The 27210-nt window shown below is 42.8% G+C and overlaps 1 protein-coding gene across 5 annotated transcripts in view; it reads left to right on the top strand.

Moving 5' to 3' along the window:
* Positions 1 to 16606: 16606 nt before the first annotated feature.
* POLQ (DNA polymerase theta) overlaps positions 16607 to 27210 on the top strand; it is a 112421-nt gene continuing 101817 nt past the window's right edge. For all 5 annotated transcript variants that reach the window (XR_004670681.3, XM_063602904.1, XM_024928398.4 and 2 more), the window contains exons 1-5: positions 16607 to 16996; positions 17805 to 17984; positions 21263 to 21393; positions 23154 to 23310; positions 23936 to 24044. Coding sequence is in view for 4 of the 5 variants with exons in the window: in XM_063602904.1 (XP_063458974.1) it covers positions 16678 to 16996; positions 17805 to 17984; positions 21263 to 21393; positions 23154 to 23310; positions 23936 to 24044 (896 nt within the window). In the remaining variant the exon portion in view is untranslated. The remainder of the gene's footprint in view (positions 16997 to 17804; positions 17985 to 21262; positions 21394 to 23153; positions 23311 to 23935; positions 24045 to 27210) is intronic.

The following is a 27210-nucleotide window of genomic DNA, read 5'->3' as shown; positions in this document are numbered from 1 at the left end:
CCCTTGAACAGACGCATAGTTCATTATTGTCATTTTTTTTTTATAAGAATGAGAAAAAGGCTGCGCGCAGTGGCTCACGCCTATAATCCCATCACTTTGGGAGTCCGAGGCAGGAGAATCACTTGAGCCCAGTAATTTGAGACTAGCCTGTGCAACATAGCCAGACCCTGTCTCTATTTAATTATTTTTTAATGAGAAAAAAATGAAAATTTAAAATAAATCAGATTTGCTGAACTCTTTCTGCATCTCTTCCCCATTTTCAGCCTGTTTATATGCTGAGCTTTACCTTGAGTGGACCTAGGGTAGGGACAAGCCCAGCTTTGCCCTCAGGCAGCTCCTCCTTTCTTTTCTCTACCCTTCTGTTTTCCTAACTAGTGGGAAATGCAGATTCCTTTCTTGCAGATAGAAGCCAGTGTGTGAAGAGGTAAGACTGTAGGAGTGCCCTGTAACACAAAGGGGAGAGAATGTCCTAGGTGAGAGCACCCCAGATGACAGCAAAGATTCCCAGCTTCAGCAATGAGCCAGGAGAGAACTGTCAGCAGAGGTAGAAGCCCATGGCTTGTGTTGAAAGGGAGGGAAATTGTCTGGAAGGAGCCTTAGGGGCCTGCCCTTAATCTCCACTCCCACCCTGAGGGAAGATCCTGTGCAGCTATGTGGCATAGATTATGGTTGTTGGGGATATTGTGTCTTCATTCCAGTAAACCCATTTATTCATCCTAAAAGATTAGTGCCCTTGGGACAAGACCCTTATTCCAGGAGCTGGTCTTGTTTCTGAAAGTCTGATTGGCTCATTCTTCCTTATCCCCAGGTTGCTTCTTCTCCAGCTCGCCCTCCTCTGAGCTTGGCAGGGCCTAAGACTCCTCCCTAACTCCTGCCTGCCAGTGTCCTTGTTCAAACGTGAAGAGCTAAAAGAAGGCAAAGATGTAAATAAAACTTTGGCAGTTTCCCCAGAAGTAAAAGTATCTGCAAGATGAGGAGAAGGACAGAAAAGGAAGGATAAGGAGAGTGAGAAAATGTAGAAAACAGTGAGAATGGGCCCTGGAGCCAGAATATATGCATCTAGGCTCCACTATTTACTAGATGTGTGGCCTTGGGCATTTTTTTTTTTTTTTTTTTTTTTTCAGGCAGAGTATCGCTCTGTCTCCCAGGCTGGAGTGCAGTAGCACAATCTCGGCTCACTGCAAGCTCCGCCTCCCGGCTTCACGCCATTCTCCTGCCTTAGCCTCCCAAGTAGCTGGGACTAGCGCCCGCCACCGCGCCCGGCTAATGTTTTGCATTTTTAGTAGAGATGGGGTTTCACCATGTTAGCCAGGATGGTCTCAATCTCCTGACCTCGTGATCCGCCTGTCTCGGAATCCCAAAGTGCTGGGATTACAGGCGTGAGCCACCACGCCCGGCCAACCCTGGGCATGTTACCTAACCTTTTGGGGGTGGTTCTGAGGTTGTCAACCCAAGTAACAAATGGAAAGAGGCCCTCTAAAAGGAAAAGATATAAATCTGGGAATAGAGCATTGCAAAGGGAATACACATGCCATAATAAATTATGGGCATATTCAGGGAGGTAGAGGAAGACAAAGATGTTTAAAGGAAGAAATGAAGAGAATTACATAATTATTTTGAAACAATTATCCCCGGCTACAAAAATCAATAACAAGGATGATGCCAGTCTGAGGTTGGACAGGCAGTTGCTAGGCAGATGTCCTTGCAGAAGTATCTTTTGTGTAAGATCGCGATGGCCACTGTGCAAGGTTGTATTTTTGGCAGAATCTTTTGTGATAGTTTTTGTTATCAGGCATATGAGCATGAGGACCTTCTATTCATGGCCTTCCCCAGCTCTTTTCGTCAGGATTTTTGTTTTTGTTTTTAACATTAATGACACCATTTTAGTTCTGATTACTTTCACAAGGTTAAAGCGATTAATATCACTGGAGCAATCAGAACATTAAATCATCTGTGATACTGTGATTTACAGTAAAATGTATATGCACATGTATATTTCCTGGCACAGAGCTCCGCAAAGTCAGAATCTCTGGAGTGATAAGCGTGTGTTTTTTATGTCAACACAATGACTGGTAGCTGGCAGCCCTAGGTAGCTTCAGTGTGGGGCTGGTCACCAGAAAGACCAAGGCATGATTAGAGGATTGGGGCTTTCAGCCCCACCCTCCAATCTTCAAGGAGAGGACAGAAGGCTAAAGGTTAAGATGGTCACTAATGGCCAATAATCCAGTCAATCATGCTTACATAATGAAACCTCCATAAAAACCCAAGAGGACAGGGTTTAGAAGAGTGTCTGGATAGCTGAACATGATGAAGTTCCTGAAGGGTGGTGAGCCCAGAGCAGGCATGGAAGCTCTGCACCCCTTCCCACAAACCTTGCCATAGGTATCCCTTCATCTGGCTCTCCAGTATCTTTTATTATATCCTTTATTAATAAACCAGTAAACATAAGTAAAGTGTTTACCAGGTGCAGTGGTGCATGCCTGTAATCCCAACACTTTGACAGACCGAGGTGGGAGGATCACTTGAGGCCAGAGGTTTGAGCCCAGTCTGGATAACATAGTGAGACTCCATCTCTACAAAAAAATAAAAAAAATTAGCTGGGCAAGGTGGCACATGCCTGCAGTGCCAGTTACTCAGGAGCTGAGGTGGGAGGATCCCTTGAGCCCAGGAGGTCCAGGCTGCAGTGAGCTAGGATTGCACCACTGCACTCCAGACTAGGCAACAGAATGAACCCTGTCTTAAAAACAAAACAAAACCATGTTTCTCTGAGTTCTGTGAGCCACTCAAGCAAATTAATTATACCCAAAGACGGGGTTGTGGGAGCCCAAATTTATAGCCAGTAGGTCAAAGCATAGACCATAACCTGTGCTTGCAACAGGCATCTGAAATGGGGACAGCCTTGTGGGACTGAGCTCTTGACCTGCTGGATCAGATGCTATTTCCAGGCAGGTAGTATCGGAATTGAACTCAATTAGAGGACACTTAGCTGGTGCCCACTGGAGAATCTGCTGCAGAATTGGTTGCTGCTGGGGAGAAATCCCCACATACATTTTGGTGACCCCAGGTGAGGTGGTCTTTTTTTTTTTTTTTTGAGACGGAGTCTCGCTCTGTTGCCCAGGCTGGAGTGCAGTGGCGTGATCTCATCTCACTGCAAGCTCCGCCTTCCGGGTTCAAGCAATTCTCTTGCCTCAGCCTCCCGAGTAGCTGGGACTACAGGCGTGTGCCACCATGCCCAGGTAATTTTTTGCATCTTTAGTACAGATGGGGTTTCACCATGTTGGCCAGTCTGGTCTCGAACTCCTGACCTCGTGATCCACCTACCTCGGCCTCCCAAAGTGCTGGGATTACCCGCGTGAGCCACCGCGCCCGGCCAGATTATGTTCTTATCAGTAAGAAAAGTGGGGCTTATATGGATATGACAGTGTGCCCAAGGTTATACTCAGGAGGTGGCAGAGCCGGGTTCTAATTCAAGACTTATCTGACTCCAAAGACTTTGCACACAACCCCCACTCTATATATAGAGATGAGTCACAAAAATTAGAAGTGTGAAAGAAGGAAAAAATTCAATGAGATTCAGAGATAGAAAAACAGAAAGTCTGATGCAGAGAAGGAGAAAATAGGAGGAGGGAGAGACAGCAAAACAGCCGGAGCAGTGACTGAGGGAAAGGAAGAAATTGAAACCCTTGAAGACGGAGGCAGAGAGAGAAAGAGATTTTTATTTTATTTTATTTTATTTATTTATTTATTTATTTATTTATGTATTGACATGGACTCTCGCTCTGTCCCCTAGGCTGGAGTGCAGTGGTGTGATCTTGGCTCACTGCAAGCTCTGCCTCCTGGGTTCACGCCATTCTCCTGCCTCAGCCTCTTGAGTAGCTGGGACTACAGGCGCCCACCACTAAGCCTGGCTAATTTTTTTGGTATTTTTAGTATAGACGGGGTTTCACTGTGTTAGCCAGGATGGTCTTGATCTCCTGACCTCGTGATCTGCCCATCTTGGCCTTCCAAAGTGCTGGGATTATAGGCGTGAGCCACCGCGCCTGGCCAAGAAAGAGATTTTTTTTTTTTTTTTTTTTTGAGACGGAGTCTTGCTCTGTTGCCCAGGCTGGAGTGCAGTGGCGTGATCTTGGCTCATTGCAACCTCCGCCTCCCGGGTTCATGCCATTCCCCTGCCTCAGCCTCCTGAGCAGCTGGGACTACAGGCGCCCACCACCACGCCCAGCTAATTTTTTGTATTTTCAGTAGAGACGGGGTTTCACTGTGTTAGCCAGGATGGTGTCAATCTCCTGACCTTGTGATCCACCCGCCTCAGCCTCCGGAAGTCCTGGGATTACAGGCGTGAGCCACCGCGCCCGGCCCAAGAAAGAGATTTTTAAAAACATCTGGAAAAGAGACAGAGGCAGAGTTGACAAAGATGGAGACAAGATTAGACAGAAAAAGAAAGCACATGACTGAAATCTTTTTTATATTTATTTTTTGGAGACAGGGTCTCACTCTGTTGCCCAGGCTGCAGTGCAGTGGCATGATCATAGCTCACTGCAGCCTTGACCGCCTAAGCCCCCAAGCAATCCTCCAGCTTCAGCCTCCTGAGTAGCTGGGAGTATGAGTGTGCACCAACATGCTGGCTTCTGTTTTTTTTTGGAGACAGAGTCTCACTGCATCACCCAGGCTGGAGTGGAGTGCAGTGGTGCGATCTCAGCTCACTGCAAACTCCACCTCCTGGGCTCAAGCAATCCTTCCACCTCAGCCTCCCGAGTAGCTAGGATCACAGGCACAGGTCACCACGCCTGGCTAATTTTTGTATTTTTAGTAGAGATGGCGTTTCGCCATGTTGCTCAGGCTGGTCTGAAACTCCTGGGCTCCAGCGATCTACCCGCCTCAGCCTCCCAAAGTGCTAGGCTTACAGGTGTGAGCCACTGGAAATATAATTCTTGACCTTTGCCTCATTCTTCCTTCATTGGTGAAAGCCTCTTTCAAGGGTGTGGTGGTGCATGCCTGTAGTCCAGCTACTTGAGAGGATGAGGCAGGAAGATCACTGGAGCCTGGGCATTACAGGCTACAGTGTGCTGATTGTGCCTGTGAAAAGCCACTGCAGTCCAGCCTGGAGAACACAGCGAGGCTTTGTCTCAAAAAAAAAAAAAGTCTTCTTCAAGGTTTTCATAGCTATTCCCTCTCTCATTCCAGGAGGAAGAAAAAGGACAAATCAGACTAAGGAAATCAGGGCACAGATATCAAACTCCAAGAGAGTCAAAGTTTAGGAGTCATTCTCAAATGCTCACAACTCTTGTCTCTAATATGAGCGGTTAATATTTATATCTCAGGGAACATAGCACACTCAGTAAAGCCTTCCTTAAACTAAACCTCTCTTTTTCCAAGTCAAAGAACAAAAGTGAAAAACTTTAGAAAACGTAGTCAGATGGTTTGAAATTGAGATTCACAAAAGGGGAGACTGGGTCCCATTCATTCATCACTGTATCCCAGAGCCCAGCAATGTGTCTGACATAGTGGTCACTCACTCATTCCAAATGTCTGTGAGTGTCTGCTATGTGTCATACATTGTACTAAGTGCTGGAGATAAGACATAGAAGGCAAAGTTCCTGCCTTCATGGAACTTACTTTCTGGTGAGGAAGTCTATAAAAATGTAAATAAATGCAAACGGCCAGGTGTGGTGGCTCATGCCTGTAATCCCAGCACTTTGGAAGGCCCAGGCAGGTGGACTGCTTGAGGCCAGGAGTTCAAGACCAGCTAGGCCAACATGGTGAAAAAAACGTGTCTACTAAAAATACAAAAATTGCTGGGTGTGGTGGTGCACGCCTGTAATCCCAGCTGCTTGGGAGGCTGAGGTGGAAGAATTGCTTGAACCCAGGAAGGGGAGGTTGCAGTTAGCAGAGACTATGCTACTTTACTCCAGCCTGGGTGACAGAGAAAGATTCTGTCTCAAAAAAAAAAAAAAAAGTTAAAAATGTAAACAAATAATACATTACAGAGACTTATACGTGTTATGAAGAATATAAAGCAGAAGAAGAGAAAAGAGAGCTGAGCCAATGGGGGATATTTAGAAAGGGTGGTCAAGGAAGCCCTCACTGAGAAGATAACTTTTAAAGCAGAATATCTGTGGAATAATTGCATGAATTAATGTAATCTTTTTCTTTTTTTCTTTCTCATTTGTAAAAGAAATGGGTGGCCCTTGATCAACTACAATTTTGATTGTGACAAAATATTTTAGGAAAACCCTAAAATCAATGTTTAAAGTTGATCTTCCATAACTAAGTGAGCAGAAACCCGTAAGTCCAAACAGTTTCCTGAAAGTTTTTCTTAAAGGGCACAAGATAGTCCATGGGAAGAGGAAATGCCAAGATCCCGGCTGCTGGGAATATCCTTTTCCCAAGGAGGAAGAAATTAAGTAATGGGGCCAGGCGAGGTGGCTCACGCCTGTAATCTCAGCACTTTGGGAGACCGAGATGGGGAAATCACCTGAGGTCAGGAGATCGAGGCCAGCCTGGCCAACATGGTGAAACCCCGTCTCTACTAAAAAATACAAAAAAAAATTAGCTGGGCGTGGTGGTGGGTACCTGTAATCCCAGCTACTGGGGAGGCTGAGGTAAGATAATTGCTTGAACCCAGGAGTCAGAGGTTGCACTGAGCCAAGATCACACCACTGCACTCTAGCCTGGGCAACAGAGCAGGACTCTGTCTCAAAAAAAAAAGAAAAGAAAGAAAGAGAGAGAGAGAAAGAGAGGGAGAGAGAGAAAGAAGGAAAGAAAGAAAGAAAGAAAGAAAGAAAGAAAGAAAGAAAGAGAGAAAGAAAGAAAGAAAGAAGTTAAGAAATGGGTGGGGATAATAGAGTAGGAAAGTCTAATGTATTTCTAATTAGAAATCTGGGCCAGGCGCGGTGGCTGACGCCTGTAATCCCAGCACTTTGGGAGGCCGAGGCGGGCGGATCATGAGGTCAGGAGATTGAGACCATCCTGGCTAACACGGTGAAACCCCGTCTCTACTAAAAATACAAAAAATTAGCCGGGCGAGGTGGCGGTCGCCTGTAGTCCCAGCTACTCTGGAGGCTGAGGCAAGAGAATGGCGTGAACCCCAGGGAGCGGAGCCTGCAGTGAGCTGAGATCGCGCCGCTGCACTCCAGCCTGGGCGACAGCAAGACTCCGTCTCAAAAAAAAAAAAAAAAAAGAAATCTGGAAGAGAGAGACAATATATTTGAGCAGTGATACAGTTTGGATATTTGTCCCCACCCAAACCTCATGTTGAATTGTAATCCCCAGTGTTGGAGGTGGGGTCTGGTGGGAGGTTTGGATCATGGGGGCGGATACTTCATGAATGGCTTGGGCCATCCTCTTGGTGGTAAGTGAGCTCCCAGACTCTGAGTTTATACAAGACCTGATCGTTTAAAAGTGTGTCACACCCCCACCCACCACCCATGCACTCTCTCTCTTGCTTGCTCCTTTCTCCATGTGAAGTGCTTGCTCCCCCTTTGCCTTCTACTATGATTATAAGCTTTCTGAGGCCTCCCTAGAAGTTGAGTAGATGCTAGCACTATGCTTCTTGTAAAGCCTGCAGAACTGTGAGCCAATTAAAGTTCTTTCTTTTATAAATTACCCAGTCTCAGGTCTCCCTTTCCGTCCTTCCTTCCCTCCCTCCCTCCCTTCCTTCCTCTTTTTCTTTCTTTCCCTCTTTCTTTCTTTTTCTTTCTTTCTTTCTTTCCTTCCTTCCTTCTTTCATCTTTCTTTCTTTCCTTCTTTTTTCTTTCTTTCTTTCTTTCTGTCTGTCTTTCTGTCTCTCTCTCTCTCTCTCTCTTCTTTCTTTCTTTCATGGAGTTTCATTCACTCTTTTGCCCAGGCTGGAGTGAAGTGGCACGATCTCCGCTCACTGCAACCTCCACCCCAGGGTTCAAGAGATTCTTCTGCCTCAGTCTCCCGAGTAGCTGGAATTACAGGCATGTGCCACCATGCCCAGCAAATTTTTGTATTTTTAGTAGAGATGGGGTTTCGCCATGTTGGTCAGGCTCGTCTGGAACTCCTGACCCTTAGCGATCCACCCACCTCAGCCTCCCAAAGTGCTGGGATTACAGGCGTGAGCCACCGCATCCGGCCTTGTTTTGTTTGTTTGTTTGTTTTTTAGATGGAGTCTTTCTCTATTGGCCAGGCTGGAGTGCAGTGGCACGATCTTGGCTTGGCTGGAGTGCAGTGGCGTGATCTCGGCTCACTGCAACCTCTGCCCCCTGGCTTCAAACGATTCTCTTGTCTCAGCCTCCCGAGTAGCTGAGATCACAGGCATACACCACCACGCCCAGCTCATTTCTGTATTTTTTGGTAGAGATGGGGTTTCACCATGTTAGCCAAGCTAATCTCAAACTCCTGACCACAGGTATCTGCCTGCCTTGGCCTCCTGAAGTGCTGGGATTATAGGCATGAGTCACTGTGCCTGGCATAATCTACTTATTTCTACTGAGTGTGTCTATGTGTTTATATTTTTCCAAAATATTTGTATCATGCTTCCTGTTAAATTTTGCAAGCCACTTTTTTCTCTTAAATATCAATATGAACAATTTTGCTTTTTGAAATTAATTGCTAATTCGCTTAGCTCCAACTGTCCCCTCATCTTCTAACTCATTTTTTTTTTTTTTTTTTTTTGAGATGGAGTCTCGCTCTGTTGCCCAGGCTGGAGTGCTGTGGCTCACTGCAACCTCCACCTCCCGGATTCAAGTGATTCTCCTGCCTCTGCCTACTGAGTAGCTGGGATCACAGGCACCCACCACCACACCCGGCAATTTTTTTTTTGTATTTTTAGTAGAGACAGGGTTTCACCATCTTGACAGGCTGTTCTTGAACTCCTGATCTTGTGATCCACCCACCTCAGCCTCCCAAAGTGCTAGGATTACAGGCGTGAGCCACCATTCTTGGCGGGGGTTTTTTTTTTTTTTTTTTGACAGAGTCTTGCTCTGTCGCCCAAACTGGAGTGCAATGTCGCCATCTGGGTTCACTGCAACCTCTGTCTCCTGGGTTCAATCGATTCTTGTGCCTCAGCCTCTTGAGTAGCTGGGGCTACAGGCGCGCAGCAACCATGGCCAGTTAATTTTTGTATTTTTAGTAGAGATGGAGTTTCACCATGTTGGCCAGGCTGGTCTTGAACTCCTGAACTCAAGTGATCCACCTGCCTCAGCCTCCCAAAGTGCTAAGTCACTGCTCTCAGCCTTAATTTTTTTTTTTTTTAATATAGAGACAAGAAGAGGAGCTTTCATTATTCTCTGCATGTCCCACTCGACTCTCCCTCCAATTTCTCTGATTTAGACTGGGTCTCTAAGAATGCTGTGGACAGGAGAACTTGAGCATTTTTCTACAGAAGAACAGGACAGGGACAGAAAGCTACTGGCAAGAGGGAGCACAGGGTGTGGCAGAGAACAGTGAGAATGGCAGAAGATAGTTGGGAGGAGTGAGATGTGTTCTGGTCTGAGCAACAGGGGAGGAGCACAATAAGATGGAAGGGCTGAGGTACCAAAGGAAAGCAGAAGATGCCCACCTTTGCTGTGAATTTTACACAGAGAAAATAATATATTTCTTTTACAAATTAAAGTATAAAATAGAGTAGGTAACATAAAAGAGTCTGAGGCAATAGAATTACGATACAAATTGCTTCTGTCTATTCTCTCTCATTGTGTTGCAAACCCTGTGCAAGTGCCTGCAAGTGCATGATCTTATGGAGTGTGCGAGGTTGGTACATTACTCCCACTTTGCTGATGAGATAATCGAAGCTTAGAGAGCTGAAGTGAGTTGAGATTAGCTTTGTCCACCTTGACATCACAGAAACACATTTAGAAAAATGGAAGGAGTAAAAGAGGAGAACCAGAGATGGTCAAAGGGGAAAAGGTAGCAGGGAAGTTGGAGGAGGGATGGTAGATAACAAATGCATAAATAGCATTAACCATAAGAGAAAAGATGGATAAATTCAGCACCATAAGTATCAAGAGCATGGTCTCAGCTGCAGACTAGCTTCAGTCTCATTTCAGGAGGAAGCTCTGTAGCACAAATCTGCAGCATTGATAGCAGTCAGGCCCTGGCCGAAAGGGTAGATGGTGGTGCATAGGCCACAAAAAGACAGCTTCTGTTTGTCCCTGAGATATTCCTCCGAGGAGGGGGCAGCTGTGAGTTATCAACCAACACGGCAGCCAGGGGTTGGGTCAAACAACTAGTAAAAGGGATCTGGGAAGGGCAGTATCATACACTGTAAATGTCTGTTTGTAAAAAGATGGTTAAAAGACTAAAAGGTGAGAATTCTGCTTCTGGGACGATGAAGTAGATATGCTTTCCCCCGTTCCTCCTGAGAAGTGGAACTAAAAGCCCTGACCATTATATGTAAACAAACATGAAGATTCCGAAGGCAGACCAGGCAAGGACCTGGGGAACCAAAAAACTAAACTTTTGTGAATTGCTTGGGTTTTGTTTTTTTGTTTTATATATTCTAAACGGGACACTGGAGAGGCCAGCAACCTGGAAATGCCAATGAACACAAACCAAAACCAAAACCAAACCAAAACAAAACAAAACAACAACAACAAGAAGTCACAAGAAAATCCTAGTTTTCTCTAGTCCAGGGACAAAGGAAGGTCAGCCAAGCAAGAGAGACAAGACAGAAAACATATATATATATATTTTTTTTTTGAGATGGAGTCTCACTGTGTCACCCACGCTGGAGTGCAGTGGTGCGATCTTCGCCCACTGCAACCTCTGCCTCCTGAGTTCAAGTGATTCTCCTGCCTCAGCCTCCAGAGTAATTGGGATTACAGGCACACACCACTACGACTGGCTAATTTTGTATTTTTTGTAGAGATAGGGTTTCACCATGTGGGCCAGGCTGGTCTCAAACTTCTGACCTCAAGTGATCCACCCGCCTCGGCCTCCCGAAGTGCTGGGATTACAAGGATGAGCCACTGCCCCCAGCCAACAATACATTTCAGTTGTTTATAAATTATGCAGTCAAAGGAATTTTACTATAGCAGCCAAACTAAGACAGGACTATGTATGAATCTGGAAGTTATGGGTTTGTGTTCTTACATGTTCAAGTAATTTAGTCTTTTTATTGGGATTCATTCTTTAGTTTTACTACCTTCAAGTTGGCTTTCTGATGTTTTAACCTAGACTTTTGAAGTTATTTCAGTTGTGCTTTCATCTGCATCTACAAGTAAGCTATTTCAACTAGTTCTTTGAGGCATTGTGGAAAAATAGGTCTTTGTCAGAGTTCCTTGTTAATTTAAGCCTCTTATTAAAACTTTCTCACTGAAGCCACCTGAATTCAAGTCAGCCTCATCCCTTGTGTGCACTGGTGGTTTTCTTTTCTTTTCTTTTCTTTTGAGATGGAGTCTCGCTCTGTCACCCAGGGTGGAGTGCAGTGGCGCGAACTCAGCTCACTGCAACCTCTGACTTCCAGGTTCAAGCGATTCTCCTGCCTCAGCCTCCCAAGTAGCTGGGATTACAGGTGCGTGCCACCAGGCCTGGCTAATTTTTTTTGTATTTTTAGTAGAGACAGGGTTTCACTGTGTTAGCCAGGATGGTCTTGATCTCCTGACCTCGTGATCCACCCGCCTCGGCCTCCCAAAGTGCTGGGGTTACAGGCATGAGACACCATGCCCGGCCTTTCTCTTCTTCTTCTTTTTTTTTTTTTTTTAGTAGAGACAGGGTTTCTCCATGTTGGTCAGGCTGGTCTCGAACTCTCGACAACCTCACGTGATCCGCCCGCCTCGGCCTCCCAAAGTGCTGGGATTACAGGTGTGAGCCATCGCCCCCAGCCGCACTGGTAGTTTTCAATTCCAGCATGTCAGAATACCTGGGGAGCTTTTAAGACATGTCAGTGCCTGCACTCCATCCCAGATCAATTAACTCAGAATCTCCAGGGGTATTATAATATTTTAAAAGCTCCTTAGGGATTCTAATGTGTACCACTGGACTTGTTTTAGCTGAGAGTCACTGGATTTCAAACACAAAATCTCCTTAATTAGCACCTCCTTTGTTCTGAGTACCTCAGACCTAATCAGTACTACTCTTATTCCACGTTCGTTGTTTATTTTCCAGCTCTTTTCTTTCTTTGCCTTTTTGTAAATCACTTCCACTCACATCACATGAGAAACAGAGTTTTCAGTCTGGGTAGATAATTCTGTTTTAGTCAATTCACAAATGTAGTTTGAGTAATTTTTGTTTTTGTTTTTATTTTTATTTTTGAAACCGGGTCACTCGGGGGATTGCAGTGGTGCCATCACAACTCACTGCAGCCTCAACCTCCTGGGTTCAAGCAATCCTCTCTCCTCAACCTCCCTAGTAGCTGGGGCTACAGGCATGTGTCACCACTCCTGGCTGATTTTTAAATTTTTTGTAGAAATAGGGTTTCACTATGTTGTGCAGGCTAGGCTCAAACTCCTGGGCTCAAGTGATCTTCCCGCCTTGGCCTCCCAAAGTGCTAGGTTTATAGGTGTCAGCCACTGTGCCTGGCCTAATTTGGGTAAAATTTTATTTTTCCATATAACTTCTGAAATTTCCATGGGAAATCACTCTTGATAATTTATGTAAAGTTAAAAAAAATCAGATGATGTTTTTGAATGTACATCAATTATTGTTATTTGGGGGCTTTTTTTCTTCTGTTTTTAGCAATATTAAACTGAAAAAAAACCACTTTGAGTATGGCACATCTTCCTTAAAATTCTAAATATTATATTTAAAAAACTTTTAAAATTCATAACTAAGTTGATTAAAATCAGGGAATCCTTTGTAGGACAGAAATGTCAAACATATTCTAGAGGATTAAGAAAAGCACTAGACCCAAAGTTTTCCATAGTGATGCCTGCTGTTCCCCCTGGAGTCTAGAGCATGGATTATGGGCTCTGGGGGATAGGAATCTGTTGTTCCCAGCAGGGTGAGAAGTAAGATCTAAAATTCTTTGCATAGGCCAGGTGTGGTGGCTCACACCTGTAATCACAGCACTTTGGGAGGCCAAGACGGGTGGATCACTTGAGGTCAGGAGTTCAAGACTAGCCTGGCCAACATGGTGAAACCCCATCTCTACCAAAAATACAAAAGTGAGCTGGGCGTGGTGATGCCCACCTGTGGTCCCAGCTACTCGGGAGGCTGAGGCACAAGAATCGCTTGAACCTGGGAGGCGGAGGTTGCAGTGAGCTGAGATCGCACCACTGCACTCCAGCCTGGGCAACAGAGTGAGACTCTGTCTCAAAAAAAAAAAAAAAAAAATTTCTGCAGAAAGCCAAAACCCAAGAAAGGCAGCACTCTCAGTAAATGAAGCAGAGAAATATCTGTCCTGCAGATTGAGACAATAAGGATGCAAGCCTGCACAAACCTGACTCTGGGTATCTAGCATAATTCTACTACTTACATATTTTTTAAAAAGCCAAAGATTAAATTTAAAGTGATCCACAATTGGTATGTCTCCCAGGTAACTGGCAGAAGTATGTGTAAATTTTATTTGGAGGGGTTTACTCAGACCTTGAAGAATCTTTTTTTTTTTTTTGAGACTGAGTCTTGCTCTATCACCCAGGCTGGAGTGCAATGGTGTTGTAGCAGGATGAGCTGCAGACAAAACTTCTCAGACACCGAGTTGTAGAAGGAAGGGCTTTATTCAGCTGGGAGCATCAGTGAGCTACTATCTCAAAATCCAAGCTCCCCAAATGCACAGTTTCTGTCCTTTTTAAGGGCTCACGACACTAAAGTTTTCGTACGAAAGGATCGTGGTTGATTGAGCAGTCTAGGGGTACGTAACAGGGGTTTCATGCACTGGTATTCAGAAAGAAACAGAACAGGGCAAGGAGTTTCACAGTGTTCTTCTATACAATGTGTGGAATCTATGAATAACATCAGTTTCTAAGTTATGAGTTGATTTTTAACTACTGGGTTGAGGCCTGGCAGGCCCAGGCCTGGTTTCGGGCGTGGCGCCGGGCTGCTGGTCTTTGGTTTTACTTCCTTGTTGGTTTTTTTTAAAAAAAAAACAAAAAAAACAAACAGGTACTGAGTATAATACAATATAAAACAATATGAGAGGGTCTCTCTCTTCCCAATATGAGAGGGTCTCTCTCTTCCCTCAGTGTGATCCTGGCTCACTGCAACTTCTACCTCCTAGATTCAAGCCATTCTCCTGCCTTAGCCTTCCAAGTAGCTGGGACCACAGGTGCACCACTAGGCCTGGCTAATTTTTGTATTTTTAGTAGAGACAGGGTTTCACCATGTTGGCCAGGCTGGTCTCGAACTCCTAACCTCAAATGATTCGGCCTGCCTTGGCCTCCCAAAGTGCTGGGATTACAGGTGTGAGCCACTGCACCCGGCCTCCTTGAAGAATTATCACAGACAAAATTCCAAGGAACACGAGTTTAGACACAATACAGATGGAAAATGCTTCTGGTATTTTAATATTAGTTATTATGATAACTGTTAGCATAAACATCTTTAATATTTTTGAGAAATAGCCTTCTATTCTCCATTTTCAGAGTTTTTCTGAAAAAATTAGAAATGTTGAACATTTAAAATAAATTATATATTTTAAAATATTCTCTAGGCTTTTGGTAGGATGACATAAAACTTTCAATTCCTTTCTAATTATTTTTCTGATTTGATCATAGTTCACCTAATAATAAAAAGAGAATAGCTTTGTAAGAGATTTTTCTAGTTTAGCCTTTTCCCAGCAAAATGCTGAATTTAAATTGGGAGCTATATTAGAACATCTAAATATTTTCTCTGAATAGTATTTATTATGTGCCGGCACTATTCTAAGTACTTTACACATATTGACTTACTCAGTCCTCAAAATAACCAAATAGGTTGTTACAATTATTATCTCTGTCATACAGACAAGGACATGGAGGCACAAAAGGGTTACGCTGTAATCCCAGCACTTTGGGAGGCGGAGGTGGACGGGTCATTTGAGGTCAGGAGATCGAGACCAGCTTGACCAACATGGTGAAACCCTGTCTGTACTAAAAATACAAAAATTAGCCAGGTGTGGTGGTGCAGGCCTGTAATCCCAGCTACTTGGGAGGCTGAGGCAGGAGAAACGCTTGAACCTGGGAGGCAGAGGTTGCAGTCAGCAGAGATCAAGCCACTGCACTCCAGCCTGGGCGACAGAGTGGGACACTCCGTCTCAAAACAAACAAACAAACAAAAAATGGGTTAAGCAAGTTGCCCAAGATCTCACAGCTACTAAGTTTCAAACCTAGACTGACTGCCTCCAGAGTTGCACTGTTAACCCTTAAGTTACACTGCATCTGAGAAAGTTCTTTCTTGGCTACAATCTAGGGGTCTCTCTCTTTTTTTTTTTTTTTCTTTTTTTGAGACGGAGTCTTTCTTTGTCGCACAGGTTGGAGTGCAGTGGTGCGATCTCGGCTCACCCGAGATGATTATGTATGATTACAGGCACCTGTATGATTACAGGCACCCGCCATCATACCCGGCTAATTTTTTGTATTTTTGTAGAGACGGGGTTTCACCATGTTGGCCAGGCTGGTCTAGAGCTCCTGACCTCAGGTGATGCACTCATCTCGGCCTCCCAAAGTGCTGGGATTACAGGCGTGAGCCACCACGGCCGGCGAGATCTCTTTTATTTCTTTAATAGTACTCTTCATTTCTGCCCGAGCATATGGCACACTTCATTAACTGACTTGTTTAATGTCTGCCTTATTCTCTAGACTCTTTCTCTTTGAGAGCAGGAACCATTTTATGCCATTTCACTGCCATTTACCCAGTGGCTAGCTTACAGTAGATACTCAGTAAATAGTTGTTGATTGCGTAAAAGGCCAAGAGAAAAATGTTTCATTCACGGAGTAATGTCGCCATCTCGTGGAACTTTAGAATATTGTCATTTAAAGCAAAAAAATGTTTTCACGGAAGGAATTGATGGTTCGAATGCTATTTTCCAGATTGTATTCGAGTGTTTTTTTTTTTTTTTAATTGGACTGGACCTTTTGAGATTTTTAGTGCTCTAGAACTGCACAGCCTCTTCAGGTCAGGCTTAGGGCCTACTAGGTTTGCTTGGTGAAATGAATTATGCAACTAGGTAATGAATGGTCACCGTTTTACGTTCAGAACTCGTTCGCTTCTACCTTTACAAAAGGGACAGCACAGATGCATTACTAAGCTCTTGGCTCATAACGATCCCTGGGGTATATTCAGAGCCCCTTCCTCGCGGCGTTCATACAGTGTCTCAGGGGTCTGTCAGCCAGCAATCCCCAATTCCTCATTACATATTCCTCACAATGCATGCTGGCTAAAATGGAAATTGTGTTCAGAAATAGCCCTGCCCTACCATCATATACTAGGAGAAAGGAGGAAATTATGCTCTATTAGAAACCCTAGGCTATCTTGCATAATGCTTCTCAATCTGAAATAATTTTTTACAGAATACCAATACGTTAAGAAGAGCTACTTCCCTGATCTACCTATTATGGGCAGCCCATTTTATGAAGTTAGCATGGCCTTCCTATTCAAACCAGAAATGGACAAAAAGAGAAGGAAGGCTTTTAGGTCAGTATGGTTATAACTATAGATTCTGTATTCTTCCTCTTTAATCTAGCTCTCATATTAACCAACCAGGACGTTGGAGGCCGGAAGTCTTAGACGCCAGCGAGAGCCGCTCCTTCCCCACGAGTCTATGGCTTTCGGGTTACTTAAGCCACGGAGAACTCTATGGTTCCGGGGCGGGCCGGGAGGTTTGAGTTTGAAGACTGGCGGGAAGATGCCCGCAGCTGTTGCCAGGCCAGGGTTCTCCCGAGAGGGAGGACGCTGGGACTGTGGCTTGCCCTGATCGGCCGAGAAGGGTTTGCCATGAATCTTCTGCGTCGGAGTGGGAAACGGCGGCGTTCAGAATCAGGCTCAGATTCGTTCTCGGGAAGCGGCGGTGACAACAGTGACAGCCCCCAGCTCCTCTCCGGGTCCGTGCTGAGCCCGCCGCCCGGCCTGGGTCGCTGCCTGAAGGACCGCGGCCGTCAGTCGGCCGCAGCTGCAGGTGCTCCAGGAACCCGGGAGGCCGCGGGCAAAGGGGGCAGCTCCGCCGGGCCATGGGTCGGGAGGTGTCCTCACCCCACGGGGCTTGCTTCGTTGCATACCCTATTGGGCTTCTACTCCCCTTCTCCGTGACTGGGGCCTGGTGTGGCAGGTCACTTTCTGTTCAGACATACGCGTGTTTTCAGTGATCGCCTGGTATTAATGTTCACGTGGCTTCTGGATCTTTCGACCTTTACAGAAACAACTTCCTAGTTAGCTTCATCCCATCATCTGTTGGGGGGCTCGTTCCTCGTAGTACCCAGTACTCCTTACAGACCCTTAAGACAGGATTGTTGGGCCTGGAGTACGGCACAGGCTGTTCGGCATCCAGGGGAAGGCTGGAAGGGATTCGTAATGAGATTGGTTGGGTGTCCCGTGGATGTCGACCCAGTTTTTAAAAATCGTTAGTTGTGCAGTCGTCATGGAACTAAAACTTACTATAAATAGAAACTCACCTAACTTAGCTTTGTAATGCTTGCATATTGCCCTCCTCCCCCAACTACACCCGTAATTCCAACACTCTTTATCTACTGTGTATTGCACGCTTTTTTGTTCGTTTGAGGCTTTTAAGGAATTTTTATTATATGCAGTAAATAACAATTTATTACTTTTCTATACATGGTCAATTTCTCATAAGATTCTTGAAGTCAGGATGTGCTTTAAAGAGCTTCATTTCAACACATAGGAATTCCAACACACGGTGAAGGGCTAACTGTAAAACTCATATATTAGAAGTAAATTAAATTTTAATTTTTTCTTTTTCCTAAAAGGAGAATGCAAGCCTACAGTTCCTGACTACGAAATAGACAAGCTACTATTGGCAAACTGGGGACTTCCTAAAGCAGTTCTGGAAAAATACCACAGTTTTGGTGTAAAAAAGATGTTTGAATGGCAGGCAGAGTGCCTTTTGCTTGGACAAGTCCTGGAAGGAAAGAATTTAGTTTATTCAGGTATCCAAATTTATGTAAACTAATTACTATTTTTAAGATATGAATGTAAAGAATACTCTATTGAGGTAGTTGTGGTTCGTTTAAAAGGTGAATGAGGCAGTGCTTTATAACTAGAGAAAATCGTACAATATGTGTGAAAAGTGGAGTTTTATTATTTATATTTAAATTACAAAAGTTTTATTGTTTGACTGGGGTGGAGGGAAGCAAGAAAAATGACAATTTAAAGAGTGGGCAATTCTGCCTGCCATTATTCTCAACAAACATATATCCCAGTGAGTGTGCAATGGGAGATGTAAATCTGCCCTTCCCCTGTTTGATCCTGGTTGCTTTTCAGGGTATGAGCATTATCATTATATGTTTGTTAATTTACCTTTTTTTTTTCTTGAGATAGAGTTTGTCTCCAGGCTGGAGTGCAGTGGCGCTATGTGGGCTTACTGCAACTTCCACCTCCCAGGTTCAAGTGATTCTCCTGCCTCAGCCTCCCAAGTAGCTGGAATTACAGGTGTGCGCCACCAGGCCCAGCTACTTTTTTGTATTTTTAGTAGAGATGGGATTTCACTGGGTTGGCCAGACTGGTCTTGAGCTTCTGACAAGTGATCTGCCTACCTTAGCCTCCCAAAGTGCTGGGATTATAGGTGTGAGTCACCGTGCCCAGCTATAGATTGACCTGTTTGTACAGGGTTGTATATACAAACAACAAGTAATATACTTTATATAAAATTTTTATGGGTTTTCTTTTTTTTTTTTTTGAGATGGAGTCTTGCTCTGTCGCCCAGACTGGAGTGCAATGGAGTTGTCTCGGCTCACTGCACCCTCTGCCTCCCAGGTTCAAGTGATTCTCCTGCCTCAGCCTCCTGAGTAGCTAGGATTACAGATGCCCGCTGCCATGCCTAGCTAATTTTTGTATTTTTAGTAGAGACGGGGTTTCACATCTTGGTCAGGCTGGTCTCGAACTCCTGACCTCAGGTGATCCACGCACCTCAGCCTCCCAAAGTCCTGGGATTACAGGCATGAGCCACCATGCCCGGCCCTATATGGGTTTTCATGGGCAACTATGGCATACACAATTTTTAACGCGTGCTTACTACACTGACTTTAAATCTAATCATTTGGTAAGATGCAATTCCTTTGTGTCAGTTTTCTCCGAAATTATGAGTCACACAGATTTTTCATTATGGCTGTAAGGACGAATTAAATAATTATCAGCAGATATAAGTTCAGGCAGTGGAATTAGACTGGTTGGATTTGAAAACTATCACTTACTGGCTATGCAGCCTCACAGATTACTTAGGAAGAGTGAGAGAGTGTGTATGTGTTTGTGAGTATGTGTGCCTCGGTAGTACTTAGAGTTGATTAAATTATTTCATATATAAAAGCTCAGAACAGTTTTTGGCACATAGAAAGTACTTGTATTGTGAAAAGGCATTACAAAAAATAAAATACTTGTAAATGCTAAGAAGTCATAGTTAGTGGCAGTGGCATAATTGCTTGACCATTTCAATTGCTTGAAACTGAAACTTGGGTATCATTCAGAACTCTGGTCACCAGCTTATACAATTAAACACCAAGTCCTGGTGTCTGTTACCTCATATATCTCTTGCTTCTGACTCCTTTCTGTTTTTAGGTCCATTACCTGGTACAGCTCATTATCATCTTCTAGATTATGCAATAGCTTTGAAACTAGTTCATTCTTTTCCTCTGATCTTGCCCTGCTCCTGCAGCCAAAGTGGTCTTTTTTTTTTTGATGGAGTTTTGCTCTTGTTGCCCAGGCTGGAGTACAATGGCACAATCTCAGCTCACTGCAACCTCTGCCTCCCGGGTTCAAGTGATTCTCCTGCCTCAGCCTCCGGAGTAGCTGGAATTACATACAGGCGCCTGCCACCACGCCCGGCCCCAAAGTGGTCTTTTTAAAAAAATTTTTTGTTTAAATTTTTTGTAGAGATGGGGGTGGCACTGTGTTGTCCAGGCTGGTCTTGAACTCCTGGGCTCAAGTGATTCTCCCAAAGTTTTGAGATTACAGGCATGATTCACTGTGCCCAGTCCAAAGTGATCTTTATAAAGTACAAATATGATCTTGTCACTCCTTTTCATAAAACTCATCAGTCACACTGCATTGCTTTCAGGACAAGGTTTAAACTCCTTAAATGGTGGGATTATAAACCTTTCTTGTGGCACTTTCATATCTCTTCTTTTATACCCCTGGGGTACTTTATACTCCATGCTTACTAAATTACCTTCTGTGTCATCTGAACATGCCAGGCTTTCTTCTAGGCCTTTGTACCATATGCTGTTTCTTAGGCATGGCATTCCTTTTCTCTTCCTTTCTTTTTTCTTTTTTTGGAACAGAGTCTCACTGTATCACCCATGCTAGAGTGCAATGGCGTGACTGCAACTCACTGCAGCCTCCTCTTCCTGGGTTCATGTGAACCTCCCAAGATGCTGGGATTACAGACATACAACACCTTGCCCATCGTGGCCTCCCAAAGTGCTGGGATTACAGGTGTCAGCCACCACCCTGGCCTCCTCTTGCTTTCTTCCTTACCTTCTCATAAATTCAGTTTCATTTCCATAAGATTCCTTGCAACTTTTTTCCTTCCACTTCTTTTTTTTTTTTTCCTTTTTGAGACGGAGTCTCTCACTGTCGCCCAGGCTGGAGTGCAGTGGGGTGATCTCGGCTCACTGCAACCTCTGCCTCCCAGGATCAAGCGATTCTTGTGCCTCAGCCTCCTGAGTAACTGGGATTACAGGTGCCCGCCACCACGCCCAGCTATTTTTTTTGTTGTTATTTTTATAGTAATAGAGATGGGGTTTTACCATGTTGTCCAGGATGGTTTCAAACTCCTGACCTCAAGTGATCCCCCAGCCTTGGCCTCCTAAAATGCTGGGATTACAGGCATGAGCCACCATGCCCAGCCCTTTTCTTCAACTTCGATCATAGCTCCTATCATAATAAAATTGTTCATCTACTTCCTCAAAGCAGGCCTTTTACCCATTTGGTACTTAAAGGAAAGGATCTTTAGGTATAAACTAGGTACTCAGTAGTATTCATCATATTGCTGATATAAAGATTTATTTACACTGTTTTTAGTTGAGACTATTAAGACAGGTGGTTTAAAGTAAAGGGCATTTCAGGGTATAAAGATTTTAAGTGCTATTGGGCCCTTAGTGATCGGTTAGCCTTAGGCTCTGTAGTACTACACATGGCTTAAAACATTTATTAATGAATTGTACCAAATATTACTTTTTTCTTGTAATCTTGTGGAATAATCATGTTTTAGCTCCTACAAGTGCTGGGAAGACTCTTGTGGCAGAATTACTTATTTTGAAGCGGGTTTTGGAAATGCGGAAGAAAGCTTTGTTTATTCTTCCCTTTGTTTCTGTGGCTAAAGAGAAGAAATACTACCTCCAGGTAATGTTTTTTACTAAGTTTGAAATAGTGAAAGGCTCATTATTGGCAGTCTTGGTTTCATTCATTTGAAATAGAATTATAAAAGCAAGTGGAAAACAAAGTTTCTTCATTGTGCCCTATGTAGCTTTAAGAGGCTACTGCCAAAAGCATTAAAAATTTACAGCAAGGGGCTGGGTGTGGTAGCTCACGCCTGTAATCCCAGCACTTTGGGAGGCCAAGGTGGGCGGATCATCTGAGGTCAGGAGATCGAGACCAGCCTGGCCAACATGGGGAAACCCCATCTCTACTAAAAATACAAAAATTAGCTGGGTGTTGTGGCGCACACCTGTAATTCCAGCTACTCGGGAGACTGAGGCTTGAACCTGGGAGGTGGAGGTTGCAGTAAGCCGAGATCACGCTATTGCACTCCAGCCTGGGCAACAGAGTAAGACTCTGTCTCAAAAAAAAAAAAAATTAAAAAAAATTTACAGAAGGAAATTAAAAGAAAATTATTATTGCATTAAGGAGAAGGGGCCATCAAATCAAAAGAATAATTGGTGAAAATTGTGTAAAAATTTGTAAACCTTTTCTTAGGAAATAAACAGAATACTTAAACTAGCATATAAACATGCACATTAAGAATCAGCATTTAACTGAACAGTAGGACTAGACTGAAGCATAGAAAGGAAAGAGTGTTTAAGGAAGTGTATCCTGCCCTAATTGAGGACTATTTAGGAATATTTAGGGAATGAAGGTCAAGATCCATTGGTGCTTAGGTAAAGCTCCAGGTATGTTATCTGTTCCTCTGTTCTGCAAAAATGACTGATAGTAGTTTACATCAATAAGATGCTCACAGTTTTTAGGGCATTTTCACAAATACAATGTTTTATTAAATGGAATAAATTTACTGTTGTGATTTCTGCAGTGAAAAATATGTGCTTTTGAAATGGAAAGATTGTTATACTGATTGTTAAAGAAATGTGGGTTCTAGTCCCAGTTTTGCCACTAACTATGTCTTTAGGCCGGGCATATAACCGGCTGGGCCTCAGTTTTTTTATTCGTAAAATTAGGATGTTAACCCTTAGCCCTGTGGGTTAACTTAGTAAACACTCAGGAAAATTTTATTGAATGAATAGCTCTAAATTTCTATGGTTCTATAAATCTTTTAAATAGTTATTTCAGAGGCACAATAGCCAACAAAGCTGGTCATACATGGTAACATCACTCAACTTAGACCCAAAGTAACGAAATGATGAAAGGATCCTTTTTATTGAAAGGTATGTTAGTTAAAAGTTAAACTAAAAAAAAAAAATTATTATAAAAGTCCCACTGAATTTGACTTTTAAAAACTTTTCTTCCAATTACATTAAAAAATTGGTCATTAGTAGGATAATGAGACTATTTTCCTCATGAAGTATAAATTTGTTTCTTTAAGTGTTATAGCTAGTTTCTTGCTATTTATTAGATTAAAAATGTTAGTGCTTAAGGTAGTTTTTCTCCAATTTTAATTCCTCTAAATAGCTCTTAGAAGTTTTTAGATTATTATGCTGTCATTAAAATGGCATAATTTTATTTGACTCTTAACAGTTTTGTCAGTTCTAAACTTTATATTTTTAGTGTATGATCTAAAAAGAACCAGTGTGTCCTGGCCAGAAACAACTGATGACAGTAATCTGGTAGATGTCTTTAGATACTTAAGTCTATGTTCTGGGATAGAACCAGTTTATAACTCTTGAATTTCAAGTTTTTTCACCTGTATTGTTCCTTTTTACTCAATTCAGAGTCTGTTTCAGGAAGTAGGAATAAAAGTAGACGGTTATATGGGCAGCACCTCTCCATCAAGGCATTTCTCTTCATTGGATATTGCAGTCTGCACAATTGAGAGAGCCAATGGTCTGATCAATCGCCTCATAGAGGAAAATAAGATGGATCTGTTAGGTAAGAAAGTTAGAAAATAAGTAAATACTTTCTATTGCTATTTTTGATGGAATGAGTGGAGCCGTTGTGATTTCTCTAGGTCCCATTTGTTTTTCTCTTGTCTATTATCTACTTCTGGAGGCAAGAATTGGCATCTCAATATCTTATTTCAAAGATATTGAGTCTTTTAAATGTCTTCTTGGCGCAGTCATAAAAAGAATGAAATCATGTCCTTTGTAGCAAAGCCACATGGATGCAGCTGGAGCCATTATCCTAAGCCAATTAACGCAGGAACAGAAAACCAAGTACCACATGTTCTCACTCGTAAGTGGGAATTAACCTTTGAGTACTCATGGACATAAAGATAGCGACAACAGAAACTGGGGACTACTAGAAGGGAACAAGGGTTGAAAAACTAACTATTTAATAATAGGGTACTATTGCTAAGTACCTGGGTGATGGGATCATTTGTATCCAAACCTCAGCATTACACAATATACCCAGGTAACAGACCTTCACATGTACCCCCAAATCTAAAATAAAAGTTGATATAAAGGAAATTAAATAGAGTGAAATAAAGGTTGGAAAAAAATTCTTCATGGATGTGACATTCTGTAAAAACCTAGTATCTGGAAAATCTTTTTAGGAATGGTGGTTGTGGATGAATTACATATGCTGGGAGACTCTCACCGAGGGTATCTGCTGGAACTTTTGCTGACCAAGATTTGCTATATTACTCGGAAATCAGCATCTTGGTAAGTACATGAAATAACTGAGTTCCTGAGATTTCAAACAATGTTGAGAAAGTGTCTGAAAAATGCATAAGTATGAGTTAAATAAATTAAGGGAGTGTAATATTTTTCTTATTGAGAAAACTTATGGATAGTAGTTTGTTTTTGTTCCAGAAGTCAGTCCAGGCATGGTGGCTGACACCTGTAATCCCAGCACTTTGGAAGGCTGATGTGGGAGGATCACTTGAGCCTGAGTTCCAGACCAGCCTGGGCAACACAGTGAGACCCCATTTCTATAAATAATAAAAAAAATTAGCTGGGCATGGTGGCACACACCTGTAGTCCCAGCTTCTCAGTAGGCTGAGGCAGGAGGATTACTTAAGCCCAAGAGTTCCAGGCTGCAATGAGGTATGATTGTGCCACTTTACTCTAGCCTGGGCAACAGAGCAAGACCATGTCTGTAACAACAACAGAAAAAGTATTTCAGGTTGCAACTGATTTTAGATTACTGTGTAAACATTCTTAATTTTCTGACTGCTCACCTTTCAATGTATACATTTTTATTATAGATTTTTAAAAATCTAGTTTCTGTATTTGTCATCTATATATATATAAGTAGTCAGGCTAATTTTGAAAAAAATATTATTTTTTTAGCCCTCACTTCTCAGAGGCAACTACCTTTCAACTCTTCTAGCTTTTTAAAAATATTTACAGCAGTATCTCTAATTGTGGCTACTTAATTTTTTAAATTTCAGACCTTATATCTTGACTTTTACTATGAAAGATGAAGATCTAGCTTTCTTTTAAATTTTTTACTAACCACTACCCAATCTTCTCCCTTCTCTACAGTCTCTCCTTATCCTCTCATTATCTTCCTATTCTTCAAATATAGTTATGTTATGATTTTGCTTAGATCATTATTCAGTGTTATACTATTATGACTATATAAATGACATTGGTAACTGGGCTATAGTGTAATATGATTACTTTTGCTTTTCTAAACAACTTTTTGTTTTCTCTGAAATTAATAACTGTCTTTTTTGTTTGATGGCTTGGTTTTCCAGATACTTACTGCTAATTTATCCCTAGCCTCCTCCCCAGTTGTGTATTCTACCACATTTGCTATTCTGCCAGTCATCTTCTTGAAGATTTTCCTGAAGCCCTTCAAGTTGTTATATATGTGCTATATAGCAATCATCTTGGGATTCCCTTCCCCCTACCAATTTTTTGACCATATGTCTGTCTTGATTTACCATCTCATTTTGGTGGGAATATCTTCCAGGAACTTCTACTTTATTTCAGTGAACACACATAGGTATAAACTTTTTGAGAACTTGCATGTCTGAAAATGCCTCATAATTCTTTCTTTTTTTTTTTTTTTTTTTGAGATGGAGTTCCGCTCTTTTGCCCAGGCTGGAGTGAAGTGGCGTGATCTCGGCTCACTGCAACCTCCATCTCCCGGGTTCAAGCGATTCTCCTGCCTGAGCCTCCTGAGTAGCTGGGATTATAGGCGCCTGCCACCACACCCAGCTAATTTGTGTATTTTTAGTAGAGACAGGGTTTCACCATGTTGGCCAGGCTGGTCTCGAATGCCTGACCTCAGGTGATCTACCCACCTCGGCCTCCCAAAGTGCTAGGTTTATAGGCATGAGCCACTGTGCCCGGCCTCCATAATTATGGACTGTCCAGGTATAAAAGTCAAGATTAGAAATACTTTTCCTTCAGAGTTGTCAAGGCATTACTTCATTTTCTCATTGCTATTGAGAAATTCAGTGCTATGATGGTTTTTCATCCTTTGTAAACAATTTTTTAAATTCTGTCTGGGAATTTTTAGGCACTCCTCTTTTTCCACAGTGCTGTGAAATTTCATACTGATGTGTGTTGGTGTTGGTCTATTTTTAGTCATTGTGCTGGGTACTCAATAGATTCTTTTCAGTTAAGGGAGAATTGAACACATCTCTCTTGTGATAGAACAAGCAGATAACCATCTATATCCCAAATCACTAGGGATATAGAAAATCTGATTAATATAATCAGCAAATTTGACCTAATGGATATATATTGAACAATTACCTCAAAACAGCAGAGTACCTGTGCATTTGAGTTACACATGGAACATTTATCAAAAAGTTTTCCATATGCTGGACCATAAAGCAAGTCTTAACATATTTTAATGGATTCATATCATTTATTTTCTAACAACAGTGAATTTAGCTATAAGAAAAGCATAACTAGGACATGTCTACATGACTAGAAATAAACACATTTTTGACACACTTTTAGATCAAAAAAGTAATCACAACAGAAGTTAGAAAATAGTTTGAACTGAAAGTATAATAAAAATATCTCTTAACAAAACTTGTGAAGGGCAGCAAAAGTTGTTTTTAAAAGGAAATTGATAGCATAAAGTGTATATATTATTAAGGAAGAGAGACTGAGAATCAATTATTTAATTATCCATCCCAATAACTTAGAAAAAAGGCCAAGCATGGTGGCTCATGCCTGTAATCCCAGCACTTTGGGAGGCCAAGGCAGGCAGATCACTTGAGGCCAGTTCTAGATGAGCCTGCCCAACATGGCAAAACCCTGTCTCTACTAAAAATACAAAATTTGGCTGGGCGTGGTGATGCATACCTGCAATCCCAGCTACTCAGGTGGCATAAGAATCACTTGAACCCTGGAGGTAGAGGTTGCCATGAGCCAAGATCATGCCTTTGCACTCCAGCCTGGGTGACAGAGCTAGACCCTGTCTCAAAAAAAAAAAAGTAAAATAATGCAACAGAAAGCTTGATAAACTAATAAAAACAGAGCAAAAAATGAAAGAGGAAATTCACTATCCAGACATTTAAAAATTCTACAAATGAATAAGAAAAACACAACCCACTATATCAATGGACAAAAAAACAGGCTTTTGAAACAGTATTGGCTGGGCGTGGTGGCTCACGCCTGTAATTCCAACACTTTGGGAGGCTGAGGTGGGTGGATCACGAGGTCAGGAGATCGAGACCATCCTGGCTAACATGGTGAAAACCCGTCTCTACTAAAAATACAAAAAATTAGCCAGGCGTGGTGGTGGGCGCCTGTAGTCCCAGCTACTCGGGAGGCTGAGGCAGGAGAATGGCAGGAACCCAGGAGACGGAGCTTGCAGTGAGTGGGCGACAGAGCAAGACTCCGTCTCAAAAAAAAAAAA

The sequence above is a fragment of the Pan paniscus genome, chromosome 2, assembly GCF_029289425.2.
Source record: "Pan paniscus chromosome 2, NHGRI_mPanPan1-v2.0_pri, whole genome shotgun sequence".
In the NCBI taxonomy this organism is placed as follows: Eukaryota; Metazoa; Chordata; class Mammalia; order Primates; family Hominidae; genus Pan; species Pan paniscus.
Note: the sequence above shows the minus strand (reverse complement) of the source record. Positions and strands in the feature narration are given on the sequence as shown.